At 53.3% G+C, this 23,264-nt stretch overlaps 1 protein-coding gene and 1 long non-coding RNA gene across 3 annotated transcripts in view; both read right to left on the minus strand.

Annotated features, from left to right (window-relative positions):
• Positions 1-345: 345 nt before the first annotated feature.
• Positions 346-3,365, minus strand: LOC134758292 (uncharacterized). The gene is made up of 3 exons (XR_010133312.1): positions 3,164-3,365; positions 1,959-2,700; positions 346-1,131 (listed from the first exon to the last, which is right to left on the minus strand). It is a non-coding gene; the product is annotated as an uncharacterized lncRNA (long non-coding RNA).
• A 539-nt stretch (positions 3,366-3,904) lies between these two features.
• The window catches only part of TRMT44 (tRNA methyltransferase 44 homolog), a 79,792-nt gene continuing 60,432 nt past the window's right edge, over positions 3,905-23,264 (minus strand). Inside the window, exon 11 of one of the 2 annotated variants that reach the window (XM_063705168.1) lies at positions 3,905-4,169. In XM_063705168.1, coding sequence (XP_063561238.1) covers positions 4,156-4,169 — 14 coding nt within the window. In that variant the 3' untranslated portion in view covers positions 3,905-4,155. Of the gene's footprint in view, positions 4,170-16,672; positions 19,678-23,264 lie in introns of those variants that run through there. The other variant, XM_055384430.2, reaches the window with a different exon arrangement.

The raw sequence follows: 23,264 nt of genomic DNA on the forward strand, positions 1-23,264 counted from the left end.
GAGAGAGTGACACTCTGTCTCAAATAAAATACGTTTATTTACATTTTTAAAGGAGATTTATTTAAGAAAGAAAAACACAATGGAACACCTCACAGGCTACTTTACACAATAAAATAGGCAGTAATAACAGACATATTTTTGCAAGCATAGACACTCGGTGACGAGCAGACAACCCGTATTCATAAAGAAATTCCTGAGATAACAGCTGTCATTTGAAAACCCATGAAGGACACCCTACGTCTGGTGATGTGATCAGACACTGATGGGTCAGCACTGCACACTCAGCCGCCCAAAGAAACAAGATCTCGAGAAATTTACCTTTCATAAATTCAGGCATACAAAAAGGACATCTCTTCATTTATTGAGGAAGTTTTGACGATTTTATGTACACACACACACACACAATGCTTACACATAAAGTCAATGTTGTGATAATCATTTTCATGGAGTCACATTTGTAAAAAATGCATACAACAAATTAGAACTCTCAAAGTCTTTACACAATTTATACCTCCCTTACTGGAAATCATGCAAAGATGAAATACATAGAATAACAAATTGTAAAAAATAACGTTGATAATTAAAAACAATGGGCCTGGGTGTGGTGGCTCATGCCTGTAATCCCAACAGTTTGGGAGGCTGAGGTGGGCGGATCACTTGAGGTCAGGAGTTTGAGACCAGCCTGGCCAACATGGTGAAACCCTGTCTCTACTAAAAATACAAAAATTAGCCGGGCATAATGGCGGGTGCCTGTAGCCCCAGCTACTCAGGAGGCTGAGGCAGGAGAATTGCTTGAACCTGGGAGGCGGAGGGTGTAGTGAACTGAGATCACACCACTGCACTCCAGCCTGGGTGACAGAGTGAGACTCTGTCTCCAAAATAATAATAATTTAAAAAAATGGGAAAACAACAACAACAACAACAAAAGAAAACTAAAAACTAAAAAGAAAATTCAACATGTGACAAAGTGTATTAAAGGGATCTATTACAGGGATAGATTAGAGCAATTGCACGAGATGATCCAGAAAGGCTGGCCGACTTTCACGATCATTGACTATCTTTGAAGTCTCTCATCTCAACAAATAGTTGCTTCTTATCCTTTAGGACATGACTCTCCTAGAATTTCATCAGCTGGAAGAAATGCCAGTGCAGGCAAATAATGCAGTTTTAAACCAAAGCTTTTGTCACTACCATACTGCCTGGCCAATCCACTCATCTGGATTTTTTTTTTTTTTTTGCCAAATGCATTGGGCTGAATGGAAAAAAACAAACTTTATTGCTAACACTTGAAATGTGCTTTTAGAAGCCTTGATTGAACCGAATTCCAAATCTGTCGTTATGGTTTAGGGATTCAATTAGATGTTAGGGATTTTAGACTTTAGGGATGTTGATCTTTCAGGATTTTGACATTCTGGATCGTGGCTTTTGGGATTGTGTCTTTTGGGGTAACGACCAGCACCAAGCCAGGATAACCTCCCCATCTCAGATCCAAAATCACTTCTGCAAAGTCTCCGTTCCATGTAAGGTCCTAAGTACAGGTTTTAGAGATTAAGAGGTGGGCATTTTGTGGGGGAGGGGGGACATTATTCTGACTCCCAGTCAGTGAAACTGCAAGTGCAGACCACCACGGAGAAGGGAAGCACCTCCACAACCAACCCCCAGGATCGCAGTGCTCTTAACATTTTCAGGCCTGTCCCTCTGGATGTTTTTCAGACTGTGTGTGTTTTCAGGAACGGGCCCACACACTTCTGTAACTCGCTGTTATTAAAGCTCACGGCACTCTGGGCATCTGCCACATCGCTAAGCATAGACACTTCCCCCACGCTGCCACGAGGCTGCCTGGGGTTCTGCTGGACCAGATTGGAGTAACCAGTCTCCCACGGGGCCACCAGGCCGTTCCTGACCTTCTGCGCCATGCACAATTACAGGGAGCATGCTCCTGGCCCATCCATGCTCACCCTTCACCTGTGGGACTCCGGTGCCAGCTCATTCCCCAGGACATCTCAGGCCAGCCTCAGTTTCTCTCCATCCTCATTGGGTGATGATGGTCACTGCTGGTCACTGCCGTGGGTGCTCAGGCATGGGAGGAGGGGTGCGGAGTAGCAGCGGCCCTGAGGCAGACCCAGGACCTTGGGAAGCCCTGTGCCCCCTCCACCCCACGACTCCCTCCTTGGCCTCCATGTGCTAGAGCCCCAGGGCAGCCCCCTAGCTTCTCCCACCAGCTCCACCCTGCTGTCCCATGGGCACCTCACACCCAATACGTCTAAACCAAATGCTTTCTCCCTCCCGGGCCCTCTTCCCCTGACACCCCCTGAGGTCCACGCCTCTCTCTCTGAACACATCCTGGTGTTCTCTTCCCCTCCCACCACTCCAGTTGCCATCGGGGGTCAGCAGAATAATTCCCCTCACCCAAGATATCCCAGTGCAAATCTCCAGGACCTGTGACTATGTTAGGTTGCGTGGCCAAGGGTCAGAGACACCATGCAGGCATGAAGGCAGCTCACCGGCTGACCTTGGAGGGAGGCCACCTGGATTGGCAGGTGGGTCATGTGATCACAGGGGCCTTCAGTGTGGAGGGAGGGCCAGAAGCAGAACTCCATCGAAGGGGGACATGGCTGCGGAAGGTCAGGGGACACCCCATGGCCGGCTCTGAGATGGAGGAAGGGCCCCTAGCCCAGGAACGCGAGAGGCTTCCAGGAGCTGGAAAAGGCAGGGAACGGATTCTCCCCTGGAGCCTCCAGGAGGACCCAGCCCTGCCGACGCCTAGACTTCAGCCCACAGGACCTGGATAACCAAGTCCAGTGAGAACCGATCACGTGTCTGGACATTCCCACCGCTGAGGTCCTGGTGATTTGTTGTAGCTGCAAACAGAAGCAGGCCACCCCCACTGTGTGGCTCCTCATGTCTATGTCCAGCCCGGATCTCACTCTGCAGCTGCAGACACAGGTACCCATTCTCCCTATCATCTCCACGGGGATGCCAAATCACTCAAACTCACACTCCACCCCACCTGGCCACCCCCTTGGGGGCCACACCCAGGGAGCCAAAACCTTAAGGCCTGGCTGAGAGTCCCGTGTGCGGCAGAAGCAAGGGAGCGCCTCTGACATCCAGATGGCAACACCACTGCTCTCGCTTCCCCAGTGAGGCCTCGCTCATGGCTCACCCCCGGCTGTGTCCTCCTGCCTGCAGCATGGAGATGGGGTCGCTGGACGCAGCAAACAAGGGCTTCCTCCTGGTGAGAACAGCGACGTGGTGCAGGACTCCAGCGCCGCCCCTCCTGGGTGTAGTGTGGGGCCTGGGCAAGGACCTGGGTCTCTCCAAGCCTCAGTTTCCTCATCTGCAAAATGGGGACAAACACACCACTGCAAAGAAAACTGTTGGTCCTGACCAGGCCCCTTCAGGGCCACTGCCCCTCCCCGGCAGCTGGGAGTGCCCCCTGCAAGGGAAAGTTGCCCATGGTCAGTGCCGCCCTGGCTCGGAGTTGGGGCAGGGAGCAACTTCTTAAGAAGCACCTCCAATCGCATGATCAAGAATCCCCATCTCAGCTCTGCTTCTAGGGAACCTGGCCCAAGGCTGCCCGCTTCACACAGGGCTGCCCGCATGCTCCTGCCTGGGCACCTTACACAGCCACTCACTCGCCACTGCCACTCCGGGGCAGCTGGCATCTTACACATGAGGCCGGAGAGGCTCAGAGGGATCAGTGCCACTTTCTGCAGTGGACTCCCTACCTCCCTCCCTCCCTCCCCATTCCCTTTTCCCTCCCTCCCTCCGTCCTCAGGGCTGCAAAGGAACTCTTTGGTTCCTTCAAAGCCTCAGCGTTGCATTTGCAATGAATGTCCTGATGTTTTTTGGTTACCAGAGAAGAGTTGCAACTACAAAATCTCAGATGCATCTGTGTTCTCTTTTCCAGTGTCCATAGTAACTCCCAGTGTTACTCTGTCATCTGCTCAAGAGAGGGGTGATGGCTGGGCCCTCTCTGGGTCCTGCCAGCTGCCAGCCCTCCAGGGCAACGGCCGGGATGGTGCATGAGGCTGGGCTGGTCAGTGGCACTGCTGAGAAGAGGAAGGGGCCCCAAAGTAGGCGGCGGGAGGAGGAGGAGGAAGGCAGCCAAGGACATAGAAGAGACACTTGCTCGGACAGCGACGTTCTCCCTCTTCACAGGTGAGCATCTGTAAAGGAAGGGAAGGGTCTCACCCCAAACCCAACAGACCAAAGCCTTGGGATGTATCAGCAAACACGGGGTTGTGTTTGTGTGTCTGTGGGCTCATGGGAGGTGCAGACGCCAGCACCTCACACCCATGGGGGATCTGCAGCCCAAGGCGCCGCAACCCCATGGCCACAGTCGGTCAGCCAGACCCCGGCCATGAAGGCTGAGGATGGGGTCCCTTCCATCCAGTCCCACGGACACTTCCGAATGTCTGCACCACTCAGAGGTGACTCTGAGCAGACATCAGGTTCAACTCTGCAGCCCAGCAGAGGGGGCGAGGTGGCCAGGCCTGGCTGGGGGTCACTTGGGGAGGGGGCTTGGAGACTCCCGTGGGCTCCCCAGGCCCAACCAATAACCCACACAACAGACACAACCCATGGCACCCAGACCCACCCGCAGGGCCCCGGCAGGCCAACCTCCAGCCGCAGCCCCTGCTAATAACAAGGTCACGTCCTGAAAGTCCCTCCTCACCCTCCCACAGCCATATGAAATTGCCCAGGGGCTGCCTCGGGACCCCACACAGAAACCTGAGCTGTAAAACTTGGCAGATGTGAGGCCGGGTGTAGTGTCTCACGCCTGTAATCCCAGCACTCTAGGAGGCCGAGGCAGGCAGATCACCTGAGGTCAGGAGTTCGAGACCAGTCTGGCCAACATGGTGAAACCCCATCTCTACTACAAATACAAAAATTAGCTGGGCATGGTGGTGGGCACCTGTAATCTCAGCTACTCGGGAGGCTGAGGCAGGAGAATCACTTGAACCTGGGAGCTGGAGGTTGCAGTGAGCCAAGATTGCACCGTCATGCTCCAGCCTGGGCGACAAAAGCGAAAATCCATTTCAAAACAAAACAGAACAAAACAAATCAAAGCAAAAACTGCCAGATGTGAGGCCACACCTAAGCTTCCCAGGGGGCCTGGGCTTTCTGGGCTCAAGGCTCTGCCTGCTGCCGGATCCGTCACTGGGGTACGGGGCAGGGGTGAAGGAGCGGGGGCCGGAACACGCTGTGACTCCTCAAGTTTTTCCTGGACTCCTGTCTGTACATGGAGCGACAGCCCTGCCTCCAGGTGACCAGGGGCAGGACCCAGGATCCCAGCAAGCTTGCTTGTGTGAACCCTTTTTGGATGCAAGTAACAGAAATGAATTCTGGCTTCAGCCAGGAAAGAAGAAAACAGAAAGAAGGAGAAAGAGGAGAAAGGAAAGGAGGGGAAAGGGGAAAGAAAGGGGAGGGAGATGGCAGGATGGTCCCAGAACCCACAGGCAAGGATGCATGCTGAGCTCCGGAACGCCCAGAGCAGGCGCTGGGGGAGGATGGGAGTGCTTCTGGCATGCAGCCTCCCCTCCCGGGGTTTTCAGCCAGGTCCCTCTGGGTACAGTGTTACTCAGCAGAATAATTCACTGCCAGGCGATTCTGGGCTTCTAAACTATCAGCCAGCACCTCAAATAGACTTGTCCTTCTTCGTTCATTTCCCCAGTGTGGACACGCCCTGGCCTCTCCTGGTCGGGGGCCCCCATGGTGTGAGCATGTCCTCTGCTGTGCCCACATAGGACAGGGCTGAGGTGGAGGGAAAGAGCCCCCAGTGCCTGCTCGGAGCCGGCCACGCTTCTGCAGGGAACACAGCTCCATCCAGCTGTGGGGGCTGAGCTGGGAGGCCCTGAAAGGTGCCTGCTGGCCTCCAGGCCCAGGCCAGGTGGGAACCTGCTGTGGTCGCAGGCCTCCTTGTCCCATCAGGCAGCAGCTGACTCCCTGTCCACAGCCAGCTGCGTTCCAGTGGGGAAGCTCCATCCCAGGCCTGTCTGATGACAATTCCACAATTCCACCCACGCTGCCTCCAGGAAGCTCTGCTGATGAGGTTCCCGTGGCCCTGCCTGTTGCAGGCGGCTGACCGAGGGCCAGCAGCCCAGCCAGCCCAGCTCACCAAGCAGCATTTCTCACTTGGAGCACGGGAGAGCTGGAGTTGTTTTTATATTTGTGCCAAGAAATGGCTCCAAGCACTGCAGACGTGGGCTCTGGCGGAGCCTCCAACAGGGCAGGCCACGTGGGGCCAGCAGCCTCCTTCCGCCCAGGGGCTGGCCCAGGAGGTGAGAATTCCACAGAGGAAGTGCACACGTAGCACTTGGCCCGCTCCCCCTGGGGCAGAGCCATCACCTCCCAGCCCGAGAGGACCCCAGGCAGAGGGGGGAAGGGGCTGCCCAGGTCACACAGGGACCCTGGAATGCGGCAGAGCCCAGCACCAAAGGTTAAGTGAGGCCAAATCAGCACTGAGTGTGGAGTGGTGCCCGGGCTGGAAGGACAGTCACTACCTCCCACCCCAGCAGGCGGCTGAGGGCTTCTTTGTTTTTGGTGGAGTCAGGATCTGGCTAAACAGACTGTTAAAGAAATGTGGAATTCCAGTCCATGCCGTTTTCTGGGTAACAGAGGGTTTAGGAGAAATCCCTTCCGCTCCACTTCCGTTGAAAATATTTCTGCACTCCAAGCGCCCTCAGCAGTGTCAGCAGGGCACAGCCCCTCAGCAGCTTGTGACACCCACGTGCCCTGGTCTCAAGGAGGTCCGCAGATGTTGCACTGAGCACCAGGTCTCCTTGTGAACGTCCCCATGAGAGCAGAGAGTGCCCCTTCTCTAGCTGGTGCCCCATGTCCTCATCAGGAGCACATACTCAGGGCCACACAGCCCTCGTCCCCAACTATGGTGCTGCGATTTGCTGTGTGTATTCGTCCATCTTCACACTGCTGTGAAGAAATACCCAAGGCTGGATAATTTATAAAGCAAAGACGTTTACTTGACTCACAGTTCCACATGGTTGGGGAGGCCTCAGGAAACTTACAATCATGGTGGAAGGGGAAGCAGGCACATCTCACATGGTGGCAGGAGACAGAAGTGTGAGAAGGAGGAAGAGCCCCTTACAAAACCGTCAAACCTCATGAGAACTCCCTCACTATCACCAGAACAGCATGGGGGAAACCGCCCCCGTGATCCAATCACCTCCCACCAGGTTCTTCCCTCAACACCTGCAGATTACAATTCAAGATGAGATTCGGGTGGGGACACAGAGCCCAACCATATCAGTGGCCTTGAGTAAGTGTCTCAGCCTCTCTGTCTCTGTTTCCTCATCTGAATGAGAGGGTGACAGTGAGGACTCCCATCTCTTAGGGTTGCATGGGCATGAAACAGTGCAGCTAGTGCAGCGGAGGGCAGGCACATTTGCTGCTCCCCCTCCCCCACAGGGCGTGACTCGTGTCCCCCACACCGGCTGCCTGTCCAGGGCCACGGAGGAACCCTGGGGATCTCCATCCACCCTACCACGTCTTGCAGATGAGGATGCCTGGGCTGCAGAGGTGCTGGGAGGTCAAGGTGGCAGAGCTGGGGCTGAGTGCTGGCCTCCCAGGGCAGGAGGCTCCTCCTGCGCCCTTGAGCCTGGAGCACCCTCCCTGCATCTGGCCTCAGTGCATCTGACTTCCCACAGGCAGAGATGCCACCTCCTCAGGGGCTGCAGGCTCCTGTTCGCAGATGGAAGATGCAGCTTTGAGGGGTGAGGAGTCACAGCCGGAGCAGCACCCGGTCAGAAGCCTGCTCCAGCCACAGTTTCTGCCACCTCTGTCCTATCTCTCCTTTGAAAGGTGGGGGACAGGGACCTAGAGAGGCTGCCAGGGCCCTCAGTGTAGCACCGCCTCTTCCTGAGAGGTCACGCAGCCAGGAGAAAGGACAGATCAGCTGTTGTTGGTGGAGGGAGTGGGACATGGAGGGGGCGTTCCTCTGCAGCCGGGGGCAGCACGCAGGGGAGGGTGGGTTGAGCAGAAGGTGAGTAATGACCAGAATCAGCAGGACCCAGACCAGGAGGCTGGGGGAAGCGGTAGATACAGCAACAGGTACCCTGCGGGGGCCTATTTAGAATCCAGAGAAGTGGCGTTCAGCCCCAGGGAGCTCAGAGACTGGGGTGGTGAGGCAGAGGGGGCTGGCACTGGCAGGGCAGGGCTGCCACCACGGAGTGCAGTTTGCAGGTGCGGCCAGGGTGCCTGGATTGTGACAGGGGCAAGAGCAAGGGTTTGGAGCAGACCCTTGAGACCCCAGGAAGAGCTCTGCCAAGCTTCAGTGCCCTCTTCCCCACAGGGAGGATGAAGGGAACTTCCTCCCGGGTAGAAGAGATGAGCTATTGCAGGTGGATACAGACTTGGCGCAGGTCCACACCCAAGGATTGGCAGGACCTGCACACACTACAGACTCGGCATAGGTCCACACCCAAGGAATGGCAGGAGCTCCGTACACGCTGGGGGTCAGCATGGAGCCCAGGTCTGGACACAATGAGTGGGGCGGGGCAGGAGCCGCTGGCTGAAAAGCTGGAGCTGGCACAGCTCCAGGGGAGGAGGGCAGCAGCGCAGGCCCAGGAGGAAGAGGGAAGGCAGTAAAGCTGGCGCGGGTACCTGGCGGGGAAGGGAGCAGGCACGGGCAGAGGGGATTCCCTGCCTCAGTGAATGGGGGCCATTGCTCAGCCCTGCAGGAGCTGCAGGAGACTCAGGTGGGCCATGGGGAAAGCCGAGGAGGTGGGGACATGAGCAGCATGGAAACAGTGCTGAATGTCAGGCTGAGGGGCTTACACCACGCCGTGTCCATTCCATGCAGTGCAGACCCGTGATGCAGCCCCTGCCCCGCCCTGAGACCCGCCCAGCAGCCACCACCAAGATGCCCACCAACCTCAGAGGCTCAGAGGCTGGAGGGGGAGCAGGAGAGAGCAGGTGTGGACGGGTGCGGGGACTGCAGAGGGCACCACAGGTTCGGGAGCCTCGGGGGAGATGCCCTGTCCCATAGCTTGGGAGCAAGGCCAGGACAGGCTGAGGTTTGCAAGCCTTGGCACCGAGGTGCGTGTGAGGGCTTGCTGGAGACGAAGCTAGCCAGGAGGATAAGAACAAGAGGGGCTCAGAGCCTCCCGCAACTCCAGCATTTAGGAGGGTGAAGGGGAAGCAACCAGGGCACTGAAGAACAGCCAGAGATGCGCGGACATAGGACGGAACTGGGAGCCAGGGCCCAGGCCAAAGAGAGAAGAGGAAGATTCTGGAGGGGAATTCTGTTCCCAAGAGAAGCCCTGTGTCCACCTGACCCCCGTTGATGGCAGGACCCCTGTGTGGGCATCGGGGTGGAAAGTTCTCTGCACCTTACTGGGTGCTGACTCTTTGCTGTGTTCTCTGAGGTATGTGGCCCAGGAGCTCCACCAAACCCTCCATCCGGGAGGCTGCCTGAGATCATTCTGCAGGCTGGGGCCACAACAGAGGCCACCTCTGGGACTGAGTGCTGTGTCCCTTGCTGGTGGGTGCATGGCCGTGCGCACACTGTCAGCCCAGTGTCCTCCACACCTGGGTCCAGATTCCCACGTGGGTGATTCTCTTGCTTTAGGCTGCTTCCCCAGGGCAGATGCTTGAGCCGGTCTGACTGCTGCAGCCACGGCCTAGGGTTTGCTGGGATAGAGCGTCGCCCTTTCCGGGGCTGTAGGGGACAGCTTGCCTTGCAAGGTGAATGGAGTAGAACCTCAAGGGTGTGTGTGCAGAGCGGGAGAACACCCCTAAATGCGGCTCCTGCAGCCTGGGGAGGGGACGGGTTTCTTTGGCTGAGAATTGTCCAGGAACCCCTGCCAAGTCCAAGTCCTCCCTCTACAGATAAGGAAGCAGAGACCCAGTGGGAAAGCAGCCCAGGGTCACAGCCAGAAACCAAACCTTGGCCTCTGCCTCTCATGTGGGAGGTGAGGGGTGGGGAACGCCCCCTCAACCCATGACATTACCTCATCCCGATGGTATTCAAGCCTGTGCTGAGTCTGTGTGTGCCTGTGTCTGTTGTGTGTTCAAGGGTGAAGAAGTGGTCTTGGGCCAATCCAGAGAGTGGTGGGCAGACCCTGTAGTGGCCCATGTTCCCCACCTCCTGGCACTGACACCTTTGATTAATCTCGCCTGAGTGCAAGCGGGACCTGGGACCTGGGACCTGGGACCTGCATCTCACCAATAGCATCCACCAAGGCAATGGCACTGCTTCCTTGACAGCCTTGCATAAGATCATAACTGGTTGTGCTGCTGTGTGTGAGCTGGCCCTGGGAGAGGGCCCTGTGGCCAGGAAAAATCAACCCCACTTTGCCAAGGAGGAAACTGAGGCACAAGAAGTCTCTGGCCAACAGCCAGCAAGGAATCGAATACTGCCAACATCCTGGTGAGTGTGGATGCAGAGCCTGCCCCAGCCAAGCCTCGGCTGAGACCACCGCCCTGGCTGGTACCGTGATTGCAGCCTGATGTGACCCTGAGCAGGGAACCTTGCTAAGCCGCACTCACACTTCAGACCCACTGCACCATGAGATAAATGTGTCCTTGAAACCACTAAGTTCGTTGTAGTTTTTTAAGCAGCTGAAGATTAGAAATATTCAGAAGCTTCCTCTCCCTCCACCTGACCCCCTGCTTCATCAGAGGATTGCAGATGTGGTCAACAAACACCAACAGGAAGCAGGCAGGGCAGGGTGTCTATTTAATGGCGGCTGCCTGTCCGGAGGACCATTCCCATGGATGCACTCAGGGCAGTTTCTGGAGTCATTCCTGGCAGAGTATTCTGAAAACACACCCATTAAGCTTCAGGGCTGATATCAACAGGAGCCCTCGTTTTATGGGTCAGAACCATTTTGGAGAATGTCACGTTATGACTCACAGAACCAAATTTATTCTCCCTCTTTGAACAAAACAATCGATAGCTCTTCTGTAAAATTCAGCTGCTGCTCAGAGGACCAGTTGTGTGTCTCCTCCTGGGAGAGGGGTTACTTCCCGGGAAGAGGCGGGAAGCCAGCTGTCCCCAGAGTGGCACCAGTCTTCTCAACAGAGAGATGTGGGCAGGGGTCAGGACCAACAGCAACTTCTGGAACCTTCCAGGCAGCCTTCTGGTTTTTGGATGGAGAGGCTGGGGCCCAGAAAGGACAGGGGCTGCTGAGCTCACAGCCGACGGCAGCAGAGCCCGTGAGACTCCAGGCGCTGAGGGCCCCAACTGAGCACCTCCCAGCTAGCTCCCCATAAGAAGGAAGAAGGGAAGAAGGGGAAAGGAAAAGGGAAAGGGGCAAAGAGGGAGAGGAAGAGTCCAAAAGCATCTCAAATAGCAAAGGAACGTCCCGTCTGCCGGAGCCTGGTGAGAAGGCCCTTGTGTGAAATCGCTAACCCTCACTGAGTTCTCACAGTGGCCAAGCGCCCACTAAAGCTGTTAGGCTCCAAATGTACTCAACCTTCTCAACAATCCTCTGCCAAGATTATCCTCATCCCCGTTTTTCCCAGGAGGAAACTGAGGCACAGGAAGTTGAGTGACTTCCCCAAGGTTGCAAGTTTTTGAGGCAGAGCTGGAATTTGAACCCAGGACATCCGGTCCCAGAGCTCATGTTGCTATTAATAGCAGCAGCCTACATACCACCTTTCAGACTTCGAACTGCATGGGCCAACTGGGGGTGGGGTCTCTCCTGCCCCACACCCCCGGATGGACCAGGGGTCCCCTCAGGCCACCTGCCAGCTCCACCACAGGCCACCTCCCGCCCTGCACATGCACAAGCCGTCACCTCTGCTGTCACTCTATCCCCAGCACATGGAATTGCCGGCCATGCAGTAGGCACTCAATTGGATCCACTGAGCAGTGGCACGGCCACCTGCCCCACAGCTGGGGGCCTGGCAGGGCTGCATCCGGGTTTCTGGCCCAGGGCAGAGCTCCCTCATACAGTGCTTCCCAAGCGTTCCCACCCCCACACTGAGGAAGTGGTTCTATCTATGGGTGCTACAGCACAGGGAGGGGGTCCCAGCATCACAGGAAACACACCTGTCTTCCCAGCACCTTGGGAGGCCGATGCGGGCAGATCCCTTCAGGCCAGGAGTTCAAGAACAGCCTGGTCAACATGGTGAAACCTCCGTCTCTACTAAAAATACAAAATAATTTAGCTGATTACACCTGTAATCCCAACTTCTCGGGAGGCTGAGGCACAAGAATTGCTTGAACCCAGGAGGTGGAAGTTGTAGTGAATCAAGGTCAGCGCCACTGCACTCCAGGCTGGGCAACAGAGTGAGACTCTGCCTCAAAAAAAAAAAAAAAGTAAACAGTGCCCGCCAGACACTCGTGAAAGGTGGCAAGACTGGCTTCCTTCAGACCCCTGGAGTGGGGAAGAGGTTCCAGGACACACTGAGCTCAGTCTCAACTAAGACTAAGGGGACTAGGGCTTTTATTTTATTTTATTTTATTTATTTATTTATTTATTTTTTCCAGAGGGAGTCTCGCTCTGTTGCCCAGGCTGGAGTGCAGTGGCATTATCTTGGCTCACTGCAACCTCTGCCTCCCAGGTTCAACTGATTCTCTCTTATGCCTCAGCCTCCCGAGTAGCTGGGATTATGGGTGCACGCCACTAAGCCCAGCTAATTTTTGCATTTTTAGTAGAGATAGGGTTACACGATATTGGCCAGGCTGGTCTCGAACTCCTGACCTCAGGTGATCCACCCACCTCAGCCTCCTAAAGTGCAGGGATTATAGGCATGAGCCACCGCACCCAGCTGTTTTTATTTTTTTAGAGACAGAGTCTCACTCCATTGCCCAGGCTGGAACTCCTAGGCTCAAGCAGTCCTCCCTGCCTCAGCCTCCAGAGTAGCTAGGACTACAGGCACATGCCACCACTCCCAGCTAATTTTTAATTTTTTCATAGAAACAGGGTCTTGCTATGTTGCCCAGGCTGGATTTGAACTTCTGAACTCAAGCAATCCTCCTGCCTTGGCCTCCCGAAGTGATGGGTTACAGGCATGAGCCACTGTGCCCATAGGCTGAGAGCTCTCTCTCTATTTTAGCTTTTATTTCTTGTTCAAGGGTACATGTGCAGGTTTGTTATATAGTAAACTCCTGACTCAGGGGTTCAGGGTGCAGATTGTTTCATCACCCGGGTACTCAGTGTAGCATCCGACAGTTTTGTGTTTTCTTCTGAACCCGTCCCTCCTCCCAACCTCCTCCCTCAAGTAGGTCCCTGTGTCTGTGATCCCCCTCTTTCTGCCCACTGTTCTCATTATTTAGTTCCCACTTATAGATGAGAACACGCGGTATTTAGTTTATTGTTGGTTTCATCTTTGGTGGTGGTGGTGAAAGAGGCATGACACTAAATCGACCCTCAGGACACTCCCCTCCCTCCCCACCCCACACCCCCCCACACACACGCCCTCACCCCTGCCCACCCCCACGCTCACTTCTAAAGGGAGAATAGAGACGAAACCAAAATTGGAGGGTTGAAGAAGAGGGAAGGCAAAGGCCTGAGGCTCCGTGGATGGAGAAATGTATGGCAGGTGCAGGAGGACAATTCCTGGAAAGGGTTTGGCCAGGCAGGCTGCGGTTTGGCAGCACTGCATTTTCTTGTACAACACCTCAGCTCAGGGGCTGGGGTCACCTTTAGAGACACGGCCCAGGGCAGGGGGCCCAGGCTGAAGATGGGGCAAGTGTCTCAGCACAGTGTTGGGGCAAGTCTCCTGTGCCGGATAGGAGTTCACAGCTCACCCCAGAGCCCCAGGCCCCTAGAACCCGGAGCCACATCTCAGGAGGCCACCTCTAACCCAGGCCTCCTTGATGGCCACACTCTGAAGCTCCTGGGGAACTGAACCTCCAGCCCCTCCTCCTGGGCTGAAGGCCACTGCTGCAGCTGCCCCTGCTGCAGCTGGATCTGCCCCTGCTGCACCTGGAGCCACAGAACCACAGAGAGGAGAAAAGACAAACTCACCTCCCATGAGGGACCCCCTTACCTCTCAAGCTCCAGCTCAAGGGTACCTCCTCTGGGCAACTGGACCACACAGGGACCACCATTCCCCGACAAATAGAGAGGGCCCCATGGCTCTCACTGTAAAGGTGGGGTTCACTCCCATGCCCCCTGCCCCTGCATCTGCTGACTCCCCACCCAGAACACATCGCCCCTGGCATCTCCAGACAGGGCACAGTGGCATCGCTTCTACTCACAGACCATCAGCCAGACCTGTGGCCCAAGCTAACACCGGCAGCTGGGAATGAGGGGAGGCGTGGATGTTGGGTGGGTGTGGCTGTCTCAGCATGGGACCCTCCTTCAGCACCCTGGCAGGGGGAGACACCGCATTTTATCGAATCTAAGTAAACAGCAGGAGGCATCATCCTTTCCATAACACTGAGAAAGAAAATCGCTGCCCCTCTCTCTCTTCCTCCTGCACTGGCCATATGGAGACATGCCTGCTTTCCCTTTGCCTTCCGCCATGATTGTAAGTCTCCTGAGGCCTCCCCAGAAGCTGAGCAGATGCCAGCATCATGCTCCCTAGACAGCCTGCAGAACCGTGAGCCAATTAAACCTCTTTTCTTTGTAAATTACCCAGTCTTGGGTATTTCTTTATAGTGATTTGAGAACAGACGAATACAGGAGAACACCCCTACGAGAAGGGAGGTTCACGAGGTAGAATCTGCATTTACTCGGCTTTCTGGAAGAAACTGCCAGACCGCGCAGTGCACAGGATGCAAATCAAGCAAAATGTCATCATCTTCATAACCTGAGGAGTCGGGGGATGGAGTTCACAGCTGCCCAAACTACTGGAAATTGAGGAGAAAACCCCGGAGAAGGGGAACCCACAAAGGGAGGATCTCTAAAACCTGCATGTCCACTCTCCTGACGTCTTCCACTGAGTCCTGATTTGCACTGGAGTGGGTGGGAGTCCACAGAGGCAGGGGAGGGACGGTGAGAAGCATAGCTGAGCAAGGCCATGCTCTCAGCCCAGCAGAGGGCACAGCTCCTGCTCCCTGCCCCTGGGATTTTCCCAGCTCCCCCATGCCAGCCCCAGTGGCACAGCTCCCATACACCATGCTGTGCAGGTAGCTCAGGTGGGCAAAGGGCAGAACCCTGAGGGGAAAGTCCTCACTGCCTCTCACCTGAGTGGCATCTGAAATGTTGTGGGAAATAGAGGACTAGAGAGACTAAAGAGACTGATATGGAGAACAGGAGGATTGTTTATTTTAAGGTACACACCAGCTCAGTGGACTCACATCTAAAAAGCTGAGCCTTGAACAAAGACAGAGCAGGGTTTTTTTGTTTGCTTGTTTGTTTGTTTGTTTGTTTTTGAGACAGAGTCTCGCTGTGTCGCCCAGGCTGGAGTGCAGTGGCGCGATCTCGGCTCACTGCAAGCTCCGCCTCCTGGGTTCATGCAATTCTCCTGCCTCAGCCTCCTGAGTAGCTGGGACTACAGGCGCCTGCCACCACACCCAGCTAATTTTTTGTATTTTTAGTAGAGATGGGGTCTCACTGTGTTAGCCAGGATGGTCTCGATCTCCTGACCTTGTGATCCACCCGCCTCGGCCTCCCAAAGTGCCAGGATTACAGGCGTGAGCCACTGTGCCCGGCCCAGAGCAGGGTTTTTATAAGCTGGCTTACAACAGCAAAACAAAAGCAGTTAATCATATAGTGCACAGCTTGTGGACTTGCAGCTGCATCAAACGAAAAACTAGAACTGGCTAAGTACAGACATTTGTAAAACATAATCATGCTTAAGAGACTAAGGAAAGGAGTAACAGTAAAGGAATTTGTCTTTCTCTTTTTTTTTTCCCCCCCTCAGCCTTGCTCTGGAGAAGGAAGAGTTGTCTAAAGCCCATTCCTTTAGCCTTGGCTTTTCAGACAGCATTATCTTATAACTCCTTGAAGTGAGCTGCTAAATAGAAAAGCACTTGTTCTTTTCTTTTTAGCCCTTGCCTTGCCACATTCTAGGCCTTAGCTTTTACTTTTCTTAGAGTGAAGAAATGCAGTATTTATTTTTCTTTAATTTCTGCCTCAGAATAAGTGAGAGGGAAGCCCAGGGCCCCATCACAAAGGCCTCTTATGGGCTCTTTTCATTAAAAATCACTAAACTCCTTTTAAAAATCAATTTTTAAAAATTAATTTAAAAAATTTAACCCCATTTTGTGCTTTAAAAAAAAAAGAAAGAAAAGAAAAAGAAAAAAAAATAAGTGAACTCCTAATTACCCTAGAGGCGAAAATTTACTGGCTGCCCCTGAGGCTCAGTCCTCTCTCTCTGAGGGAGCCACAGTGACCGCCTGCATCTGCAGGATAGATTAATACGCGTTTCTAATTAATCACACAGCTCTGTGACCCTGAGCAATTCACTTTCCTTCTTGGGGACCTCTGCATCTGATTTAGAGGAGCTGCCTCTGGTTAACTGCCCAGAGGTCTTTCTACTGTCAAGTGCCCTGTAGCAACCGACAGTCCCAACTGCATGGTTGAGCTCCTGCATGGGGCGGGCTTGAGACGCAAACACCCACTCCTGCCTTCCATTTCAGCTGCAGCCTGGCCAGCAGGTGTTCCACCACCGTCTAACAGATGAGGAGACCAAGGTGCTGCTGCAGGCCGGGATGAGAACAAGGAAGTCAGAGGCTACTGTTACTGAGTGAGGGTAGTTGTCCAGGTTCTTGGTGTTTTGAACAAAGAATTGGACACAACGTACAAAGGAAGGAAGTAAAAGCAGAGATTTATTTTAAACAAAAGTACACTCCACAGTGGGAGCAGGGTTGAGCAAGTGGCTCAAGAGCATCTGTCACAGAATTTTCTGGGGTTTAAATACTCTCTAGAGGTTTCCCATTGCTTCACTCTATGCAAATGACGGCTTCCCATTGGTTCACTCTATGCAAATGAAGGTTTCTCATTGGTTCACTCTATGCAAATGAAGGTTTCCCACGGCTTCAGCCTATACAAATGAAGGTTTCTCATTGGTTCACTCTATGCAAATGAAGTAGCGGCCTGTGACCCGTCTGATTGGCTGCAGGAGGGAAACAATCAGAATGAAGAATAGGCCCCGCCCACGACCAGTCTGATTGGTTGTGGGAGAGGACCAGAGTGAAGAGTAGGCCCACAACCAGTCTGATTGTTTGTGGGAGGGAACCAATCAGAGGTACTTTCATGTTTCAACTGCCAGCAAAAAAACGAGGGGTTGAAAAGAGGTTGCCTCTGGTATCCAGTCAGCACGAATCGGCCTCAGGTTCCCTGACTCCAGACCCGATTCTCCTGCCTCACTATCAGGTGCAAGACAATGACAGGGTGTGCGCTGAGACACGGGTGCTGCCTGCTCCTGATTCTGGAAGGAGATAATGAGGCAGTGATTTCCAAGCTTGCATAATTTGAGGGCTGCCTTTGTGATGTCGTCCCTCTCCATGCACCAAATAAACTGTCACCTAGTTAATATTTTGTATTTAGTTGACCCACTTTTTTTACTGAAATGGATTCATTTTGAAAGCTCCACTTCATCACCAATGAGAAACCACCATGCACCATGACGGGAGGGTGAAAAACAAAGGCATGCCCCCCAGACTAAGCCCAGGGTGTCCCTCTGGTCAAGGGCCTCACAGGGAAGAGCCCTGCCAAGAGGCTGCAGCCCAGCATGGAAGTCCTGACTGTGGCAGTTGCTGTGTGACTCTGGGCAAGTCACTTAACCTCTCTGAGCCTCAGTTTGCTCCTCTATGGCATCAGGTCACTAACACCCCATGGGGGTTTACCTATGACAATGGATGCAAACTGCCCAAGTGCAGCAGGACTGTGAGGAACAGACAGGGGCACAGCTGCCTCCTGTTCCAGGTGTGAACAGTCTCCCTACCCTGGGGTCTCCAAATGTTCTGTCTTCTCCTGACTGAGGACTCTCATGGTGGACAAGTCAGGTGGTTCCAAACAGCCATGGCAGCCATTTCCTGGATGAAAGCCCGTGTTGGGAAAGAGCGGCTGGGAGCTGGTGAAAGCACACCGTTCACCCGTGTTTAATGCTTACCACGCACTGCATCGTGATGTTTCAGTCCACCACAGAACACACCTACGACGGTGCTCCCGTAACACAATCACCAAGCCACGGGGAAGAGTCAAGCTGGGAACTGCATCAGGCAACCTGCCTCCCATTTTATCCCTATATAAGACAGCTGCAAAGACTGGAAAAAAAAAAAAAAAGGCTTCATACCTCCCTTGGGTATTTGAACCCAAAATATCTGAGACAGGCCTCAACCAATTTAGAGTTTATTTTGCCAAGGTTAAGGACACACCCATAACACAGCCTCAGGAGGTCCTGATGACATGCGCCCAAGGTGGTCGGGCACAGCTTGCTTTTATACATTTTTAGGGAGACATGAGACATCAATCAACATATGTAAGATGATCACTTGTTTGGTCTGGAAAGGTGGGACCACTGGAAGCAGGGGCTTCCACCTCACAGGTAGCTAAGAGACAAACAGTTGTGTTCTTTTGAGTCCTCGATCAGTCTTTCACTGAATACACAATTTAGTCTGGCTCAGTGAACCTGCATTTCTACTAACATAAAACAAACGTAGGGCACAGGAAGCCATCAGGTATGCATTTGTCTCAGGTGAGCAGAGGGATGACTTTGAGCTCTGTCCTTTGTCCTGTACCTGTGAATATCAGCTATCCATTTACATTGTGAGGGTGAAATTTAACACAACTGCTTTAGGGTAAAGATCTTGGGGCCCACAAGGAATTTCCTAGGGAACAAATTGTGAGGGAGGTATGCAGCTTTTTAAAATCTATGCAGCCATCTTATTTAGGAATAGAATGGGAGGTTAGCCTAATGTAGTTCCCAGCTTGACTCTTCCCTTTGGCTGAGTGATTTGGGGGTCCCGAGATTGATTTTCCTTTCACACTTTGTGCGTCCCATCACCCCACAGCTGCCTCACACACCTGGTGTTTTCTGCATCTCTCAGTTGCACACTTTTCTCTTGTGCCTGATTTAATCTCGTGTGGTTAGTTCATCATGGTCCCTAAGCATATGAGATCCACAGCTAATGTTGCTGGTAAGAGACCAGTGAGAGTCATTATTGCCAGTGACTGACCTGAAAACTAAATGACAAGTGACTAAGGACCATGAAGGTGGAAAATCAGAGGCGGTTATGCTCGCCAGGCAGGCAGGTCCCATTCCACCAGAGCTGTGGCCCTGATGAGCAAGGACAAAGCGACAGCTGCTGAAAGAGCCCGCCTCCGTGAAAGCAAGGCGACCAATGGAAAGTGGAGGCCAAAAGGATCCGCTGCACTGAGAGCAAGGTGACTAACGGAAAGTCGAGAGGTGCCTGGATCCAACATAGACTGAAGACCAGACAGAGAAGTGAATGCCTCTCAGCACTGTAACCGCCCAGAGGGTTCTCCTTGCCCACTGCCTAGACAGAGCTGATGGATCAAAACAAGAAATTTGCAATAAAGAGCTTAATTCATGCAGTCGGCCGTGTGGAAGACCGGAGTTTTATTATTCTTCAAATCAGTCTCTGAAAACTCAGGGATTGAGGTTTTTAAGGATAACTTGGTGAGTAGAGGGCCAGTAAGTCGGGAGTGCTGATTGGTCGGGTCCAAGATAAAATCTTAGGGAGCTGAAGCTGTCCTCTTGAGCTGAGTCCATTCCTGGGTGGGGGCCACAAGACAAGATGGGCCAATTTATCTATTTGGGTGGTGCCAGCTGATCCACTGAATACAGGGTCTGCAAAAGACGTTAAGCACTCATCTTAGGTTATCACAGGAGCAATTTAAGGAGGTTCAGAATCCCACCACCTCCAGCTGCATTACTCCTAAACCATAATTTCTAATCTCATGGCAAATTTGTTAGTCCTACAAAGGCAGTCTGATCCTCAGGCAGGCAGGGACTTTGTTTTGGAAAAGAGTTGTTATTGTCTTTGTTTCAAAGTTAAACCATTGTGAACCCCCAATATCTGAGACACGTCTCAGTCGATTTAGGAAGTTTATTTTGCCAAAGTTAAGGATGTGTGCCCGTGACACAGCCTCAGGAAGTCCTGACGACATGTGCCCAAGGTGGTCGGGCACAGCTTGGTTTTATACATTTTAGGGAGACATGGGACATCAATCAATATATGTAAGGTATACATTGGTTCCGTCCAGAAAGGTGGGACAACTCGAAGCAGGGAGGGGACTTCTGGGTCATAGGTAGATAAGAGGCAAACGGTTGCATTCTTTTGAGTTTCTGATTGGCCTTTCCAAAGGAAGCAGGCAGAGACGCATCTATCTCAGTGAGCAGAGGTGGTTTTGAGTTCTGTCATTTGTCCACAAGGAATTTCCTTGTGAGGGAGGTATGTAGCTTTTTAATCTTAGTAGCTATCTTTTTTAGGAATAGAATGGGAGGCAGGTTTGCCCTAAGCAGTTCCCAGCTTGACTTTCTGCCTTGGCTTAGTGATTTTGGGGCCCCAAGATTTATTTTCCTTTCACACTGTAAACTAAGTTCCTCCCAAAGTAGGTTGAGCCTACGCCTGGGAATGAACAAGGACAGCTTGGAGATTAGAAGCAAGATGGAGTCGGTTAGGTTAGTTGTCCTTTCACGGTCGTAATTTTCTGTTATAATTTTTGCAGAGGCGGTTTCAGCACCACAGCGATCATGGCCAGAGCAAAAAGTATGTTTTTGATGTTGAAAGGAAAGGCTGGACCCGACTTTGGTATCAGATTTACTGCCAGTTCCGGGTGGTTTACATGATTTGAGGATCGTTGTGCATTGCAAAATGTTAACATGAATGCTGAGTCTGTGGGTGCTGATGTGAAGGCAGCTGAAGAGTTTTGGAAGCTGGATTATGGAGGAAATTTACTTGCCACAGCAAATCTTCAATATGGAGGAAACCTCCCTATTCTGGAAACAGATGCCTGAAAGGACTTTTGTATCTGCCCAAGGGGTTTTTCCTGACCACTGCACAAAGAAAGACCATGGCATTTTTGTAGAGAAAGAGTTTAACAGACACAAGGGTGGCCACGCCATGTGGGAGACTGAGTTGAGAGGTGACAGCGTGCTGGCCGTCCTCACAACCCTCGCTCGCTCTCGGCGCCTCCTCTGCCTGGGCTCTCACTTTGGTGGCACTTGAGGAGCCCTTCAGCCCACCGCTGCACTGTGGGAGCCCCTTTCTGGGCTGGCCAAGGCCACAGCCGGCTCCCTCAGCTTGCAGGGAGGTGTGGAGGGAGAGGCGCGAGCGGGAACCAGGGCTGCGTGCAGCGCTTGGGGGCCAGCTGGAGTTCCAGGTGGGCATGGGTTTGGCGGGCCTGCACTCGGAGCAGCCGGCCAGCCCTGCCAGCCCTGGGCAGTGAGGGACTTGGCACCCGGGCCAGCGGCTGCAGAGGGTGTACTGGGTCCCCCAGCAGTGCCGGCCCACCGGCGCTGTGCTCGATTTCTCGCCAGGCCTTAGCTGCCTTTCCGCAGGGCAGGGCTCGGGACCTGCAGCCCACCATGCCTGAGCTTCCCACCCACTCCATGGGCTCCTGTGTGGCCCGAGCCTCCCCGACGAGCACCACCCCCTGCTCCATGGCACCCAGTCCCATCGACCACCCAAGGGCTGAGGAGTGCGAGCACACAGCATGGGACTGGCAGGCAGCTCCACCTGCTGCCCCGGTGCGGGATCCACTAGGTGAAGCCAGCTGGGCTCCTGAGTCTGGTGGGGATGTGGAGTCTTTATGTCTAGCTCAGGGATTGTAAACACACCAATCAGCACCCTGTGTTTAGCTCTAGGTTTGTGAGTGCACCAATCGACACTCTGTATCTAGCTGCTCTGGTGGGGCCTTGGAGAACTTTTATGTCTAGCTCAGGGATTGTAAATACACCAATCGGCACTGTGTATCTAGCTCAAGGTTTGTAAACACACCAATCAGCATCCTGTGTTTAGCTCAAGGTTTGTGAATGCACCAATCGACACTCTGTATCTAGCTGCTCTGGTGGGGCCTTGGAGAACCTTTGTGTCGATACTCTGTATCTAACTAATCTGATGGGGACGTGGAGAACCTTTATATCTAGCGCAGGGATTGTAAACGCACCAATCAGCACCGTGTCAAAACAGACCACTTGGCTCTACCAATCAGCGGGATGTGGGTGGGGCCAGATAAGACAATAAAAGCAGGCTGCCCGAGCCAGCAGTGGCAACCTGCTCGGGTCCTGGAAGCTTTGTTCTTTCGCACTTTGCAATAAATCTTGCTACTGCTCACTCTTTGGGTCCACACTGCTTTTATGAGCTGTAACACTCACCATGAAGGTCTGCAGCTTCACTCCTGAAACCAGCGAGACCACGAGCCCACGGGGAGGAACGAACAACTCCAGAAGCGCTGCCTTAAGAGCTGTAACACTCACCGCGAAGGTCTGCAGCTTCACTCCTGAGCCAGCAAGACCATGAACCCACCAGAAGGAAGAAACTCCGAACACATCTGAACATCAGAAGGAACACACTCCAGATGCACCACCTTAAGAGGTGTAACACTCACCGCGAGGGTCCGCGGCTTCATTCTTGAAGTCAGTGAGACCAAGAACCCACCAATTCTGGAAACAGAGTCACTACTCAAATCATTCTCATCCAAAGCTTGTAGGTTAGGGGTTTTTCAAAGGCAGTTTCGGGGAAGGCGTGGGGGTGGCCAGGTAACGGGTGCCTGCTGCTTATTGGTTGGGCAGAGATGAAATCACACAGGATCAAAGCTGTCCTCCTGCGGGCTGAATTGCCTCTGTGGGGGCCACAGGAGCAGGGGTTGATGGGTCCACGTGGAGCCATGGGTGTCAGACATGCAAAAAATCTGAAAAGATATCTCAAAAGGCCAATCTTGGATTCTACAATAGTGATGCTATCTGCAGGAGTAATTGGGGAAGTTGCATGTCTTTAACCTCTGATATAATGGCTGGCAATCATTCATGTCTGTGCCTTAGCAGGACTCCTCTCCTCCCCCAGTCTGACGGCCTTCCATTAGCTTTACAAAAGCAGTTGAGTCTGGGGCAAGGCCTATTATAATTTAAACTACAGCCTAGGCCGGGTGTGGTGGCTCATGCATGTAATTCCAGCACTTTGGAAGGCCGAGGCAGGCTGATCACCTGAGGTCAGGAGTTTGAGACCAGCCTGGCCAACATGGTGAAACCCCATCTCTACTAAAAATACAAAAAATTAGCCAGGCGTGGTGGCTAACACCTGTAATCCCAGCTACTCGGGAGGCTGAGGCAGGAGAATCGCTTGAACCCGGGAGGCAGAGGTTCCAGTGAGCCGAGATTGTGCCACTGAACTCCAGCCTGGGCGACAGAGTGAAACTCCATCTCAAATAAAACAA

This window comes from Gorilla gorilla, chromosome 3 (assembly GCF_029281585.2).
Source record: "Gorilla gorilla gorilla isolate KB3781 chromosome 3, NHGRI_mGorGor1-v2.1_pri, whole genome shotgun sequence".
NCBI lineage: Eukaryota > Metazoa > Chordata > Mammalia > Primates > Hominidae > Gorilla > Gorilla gorilla.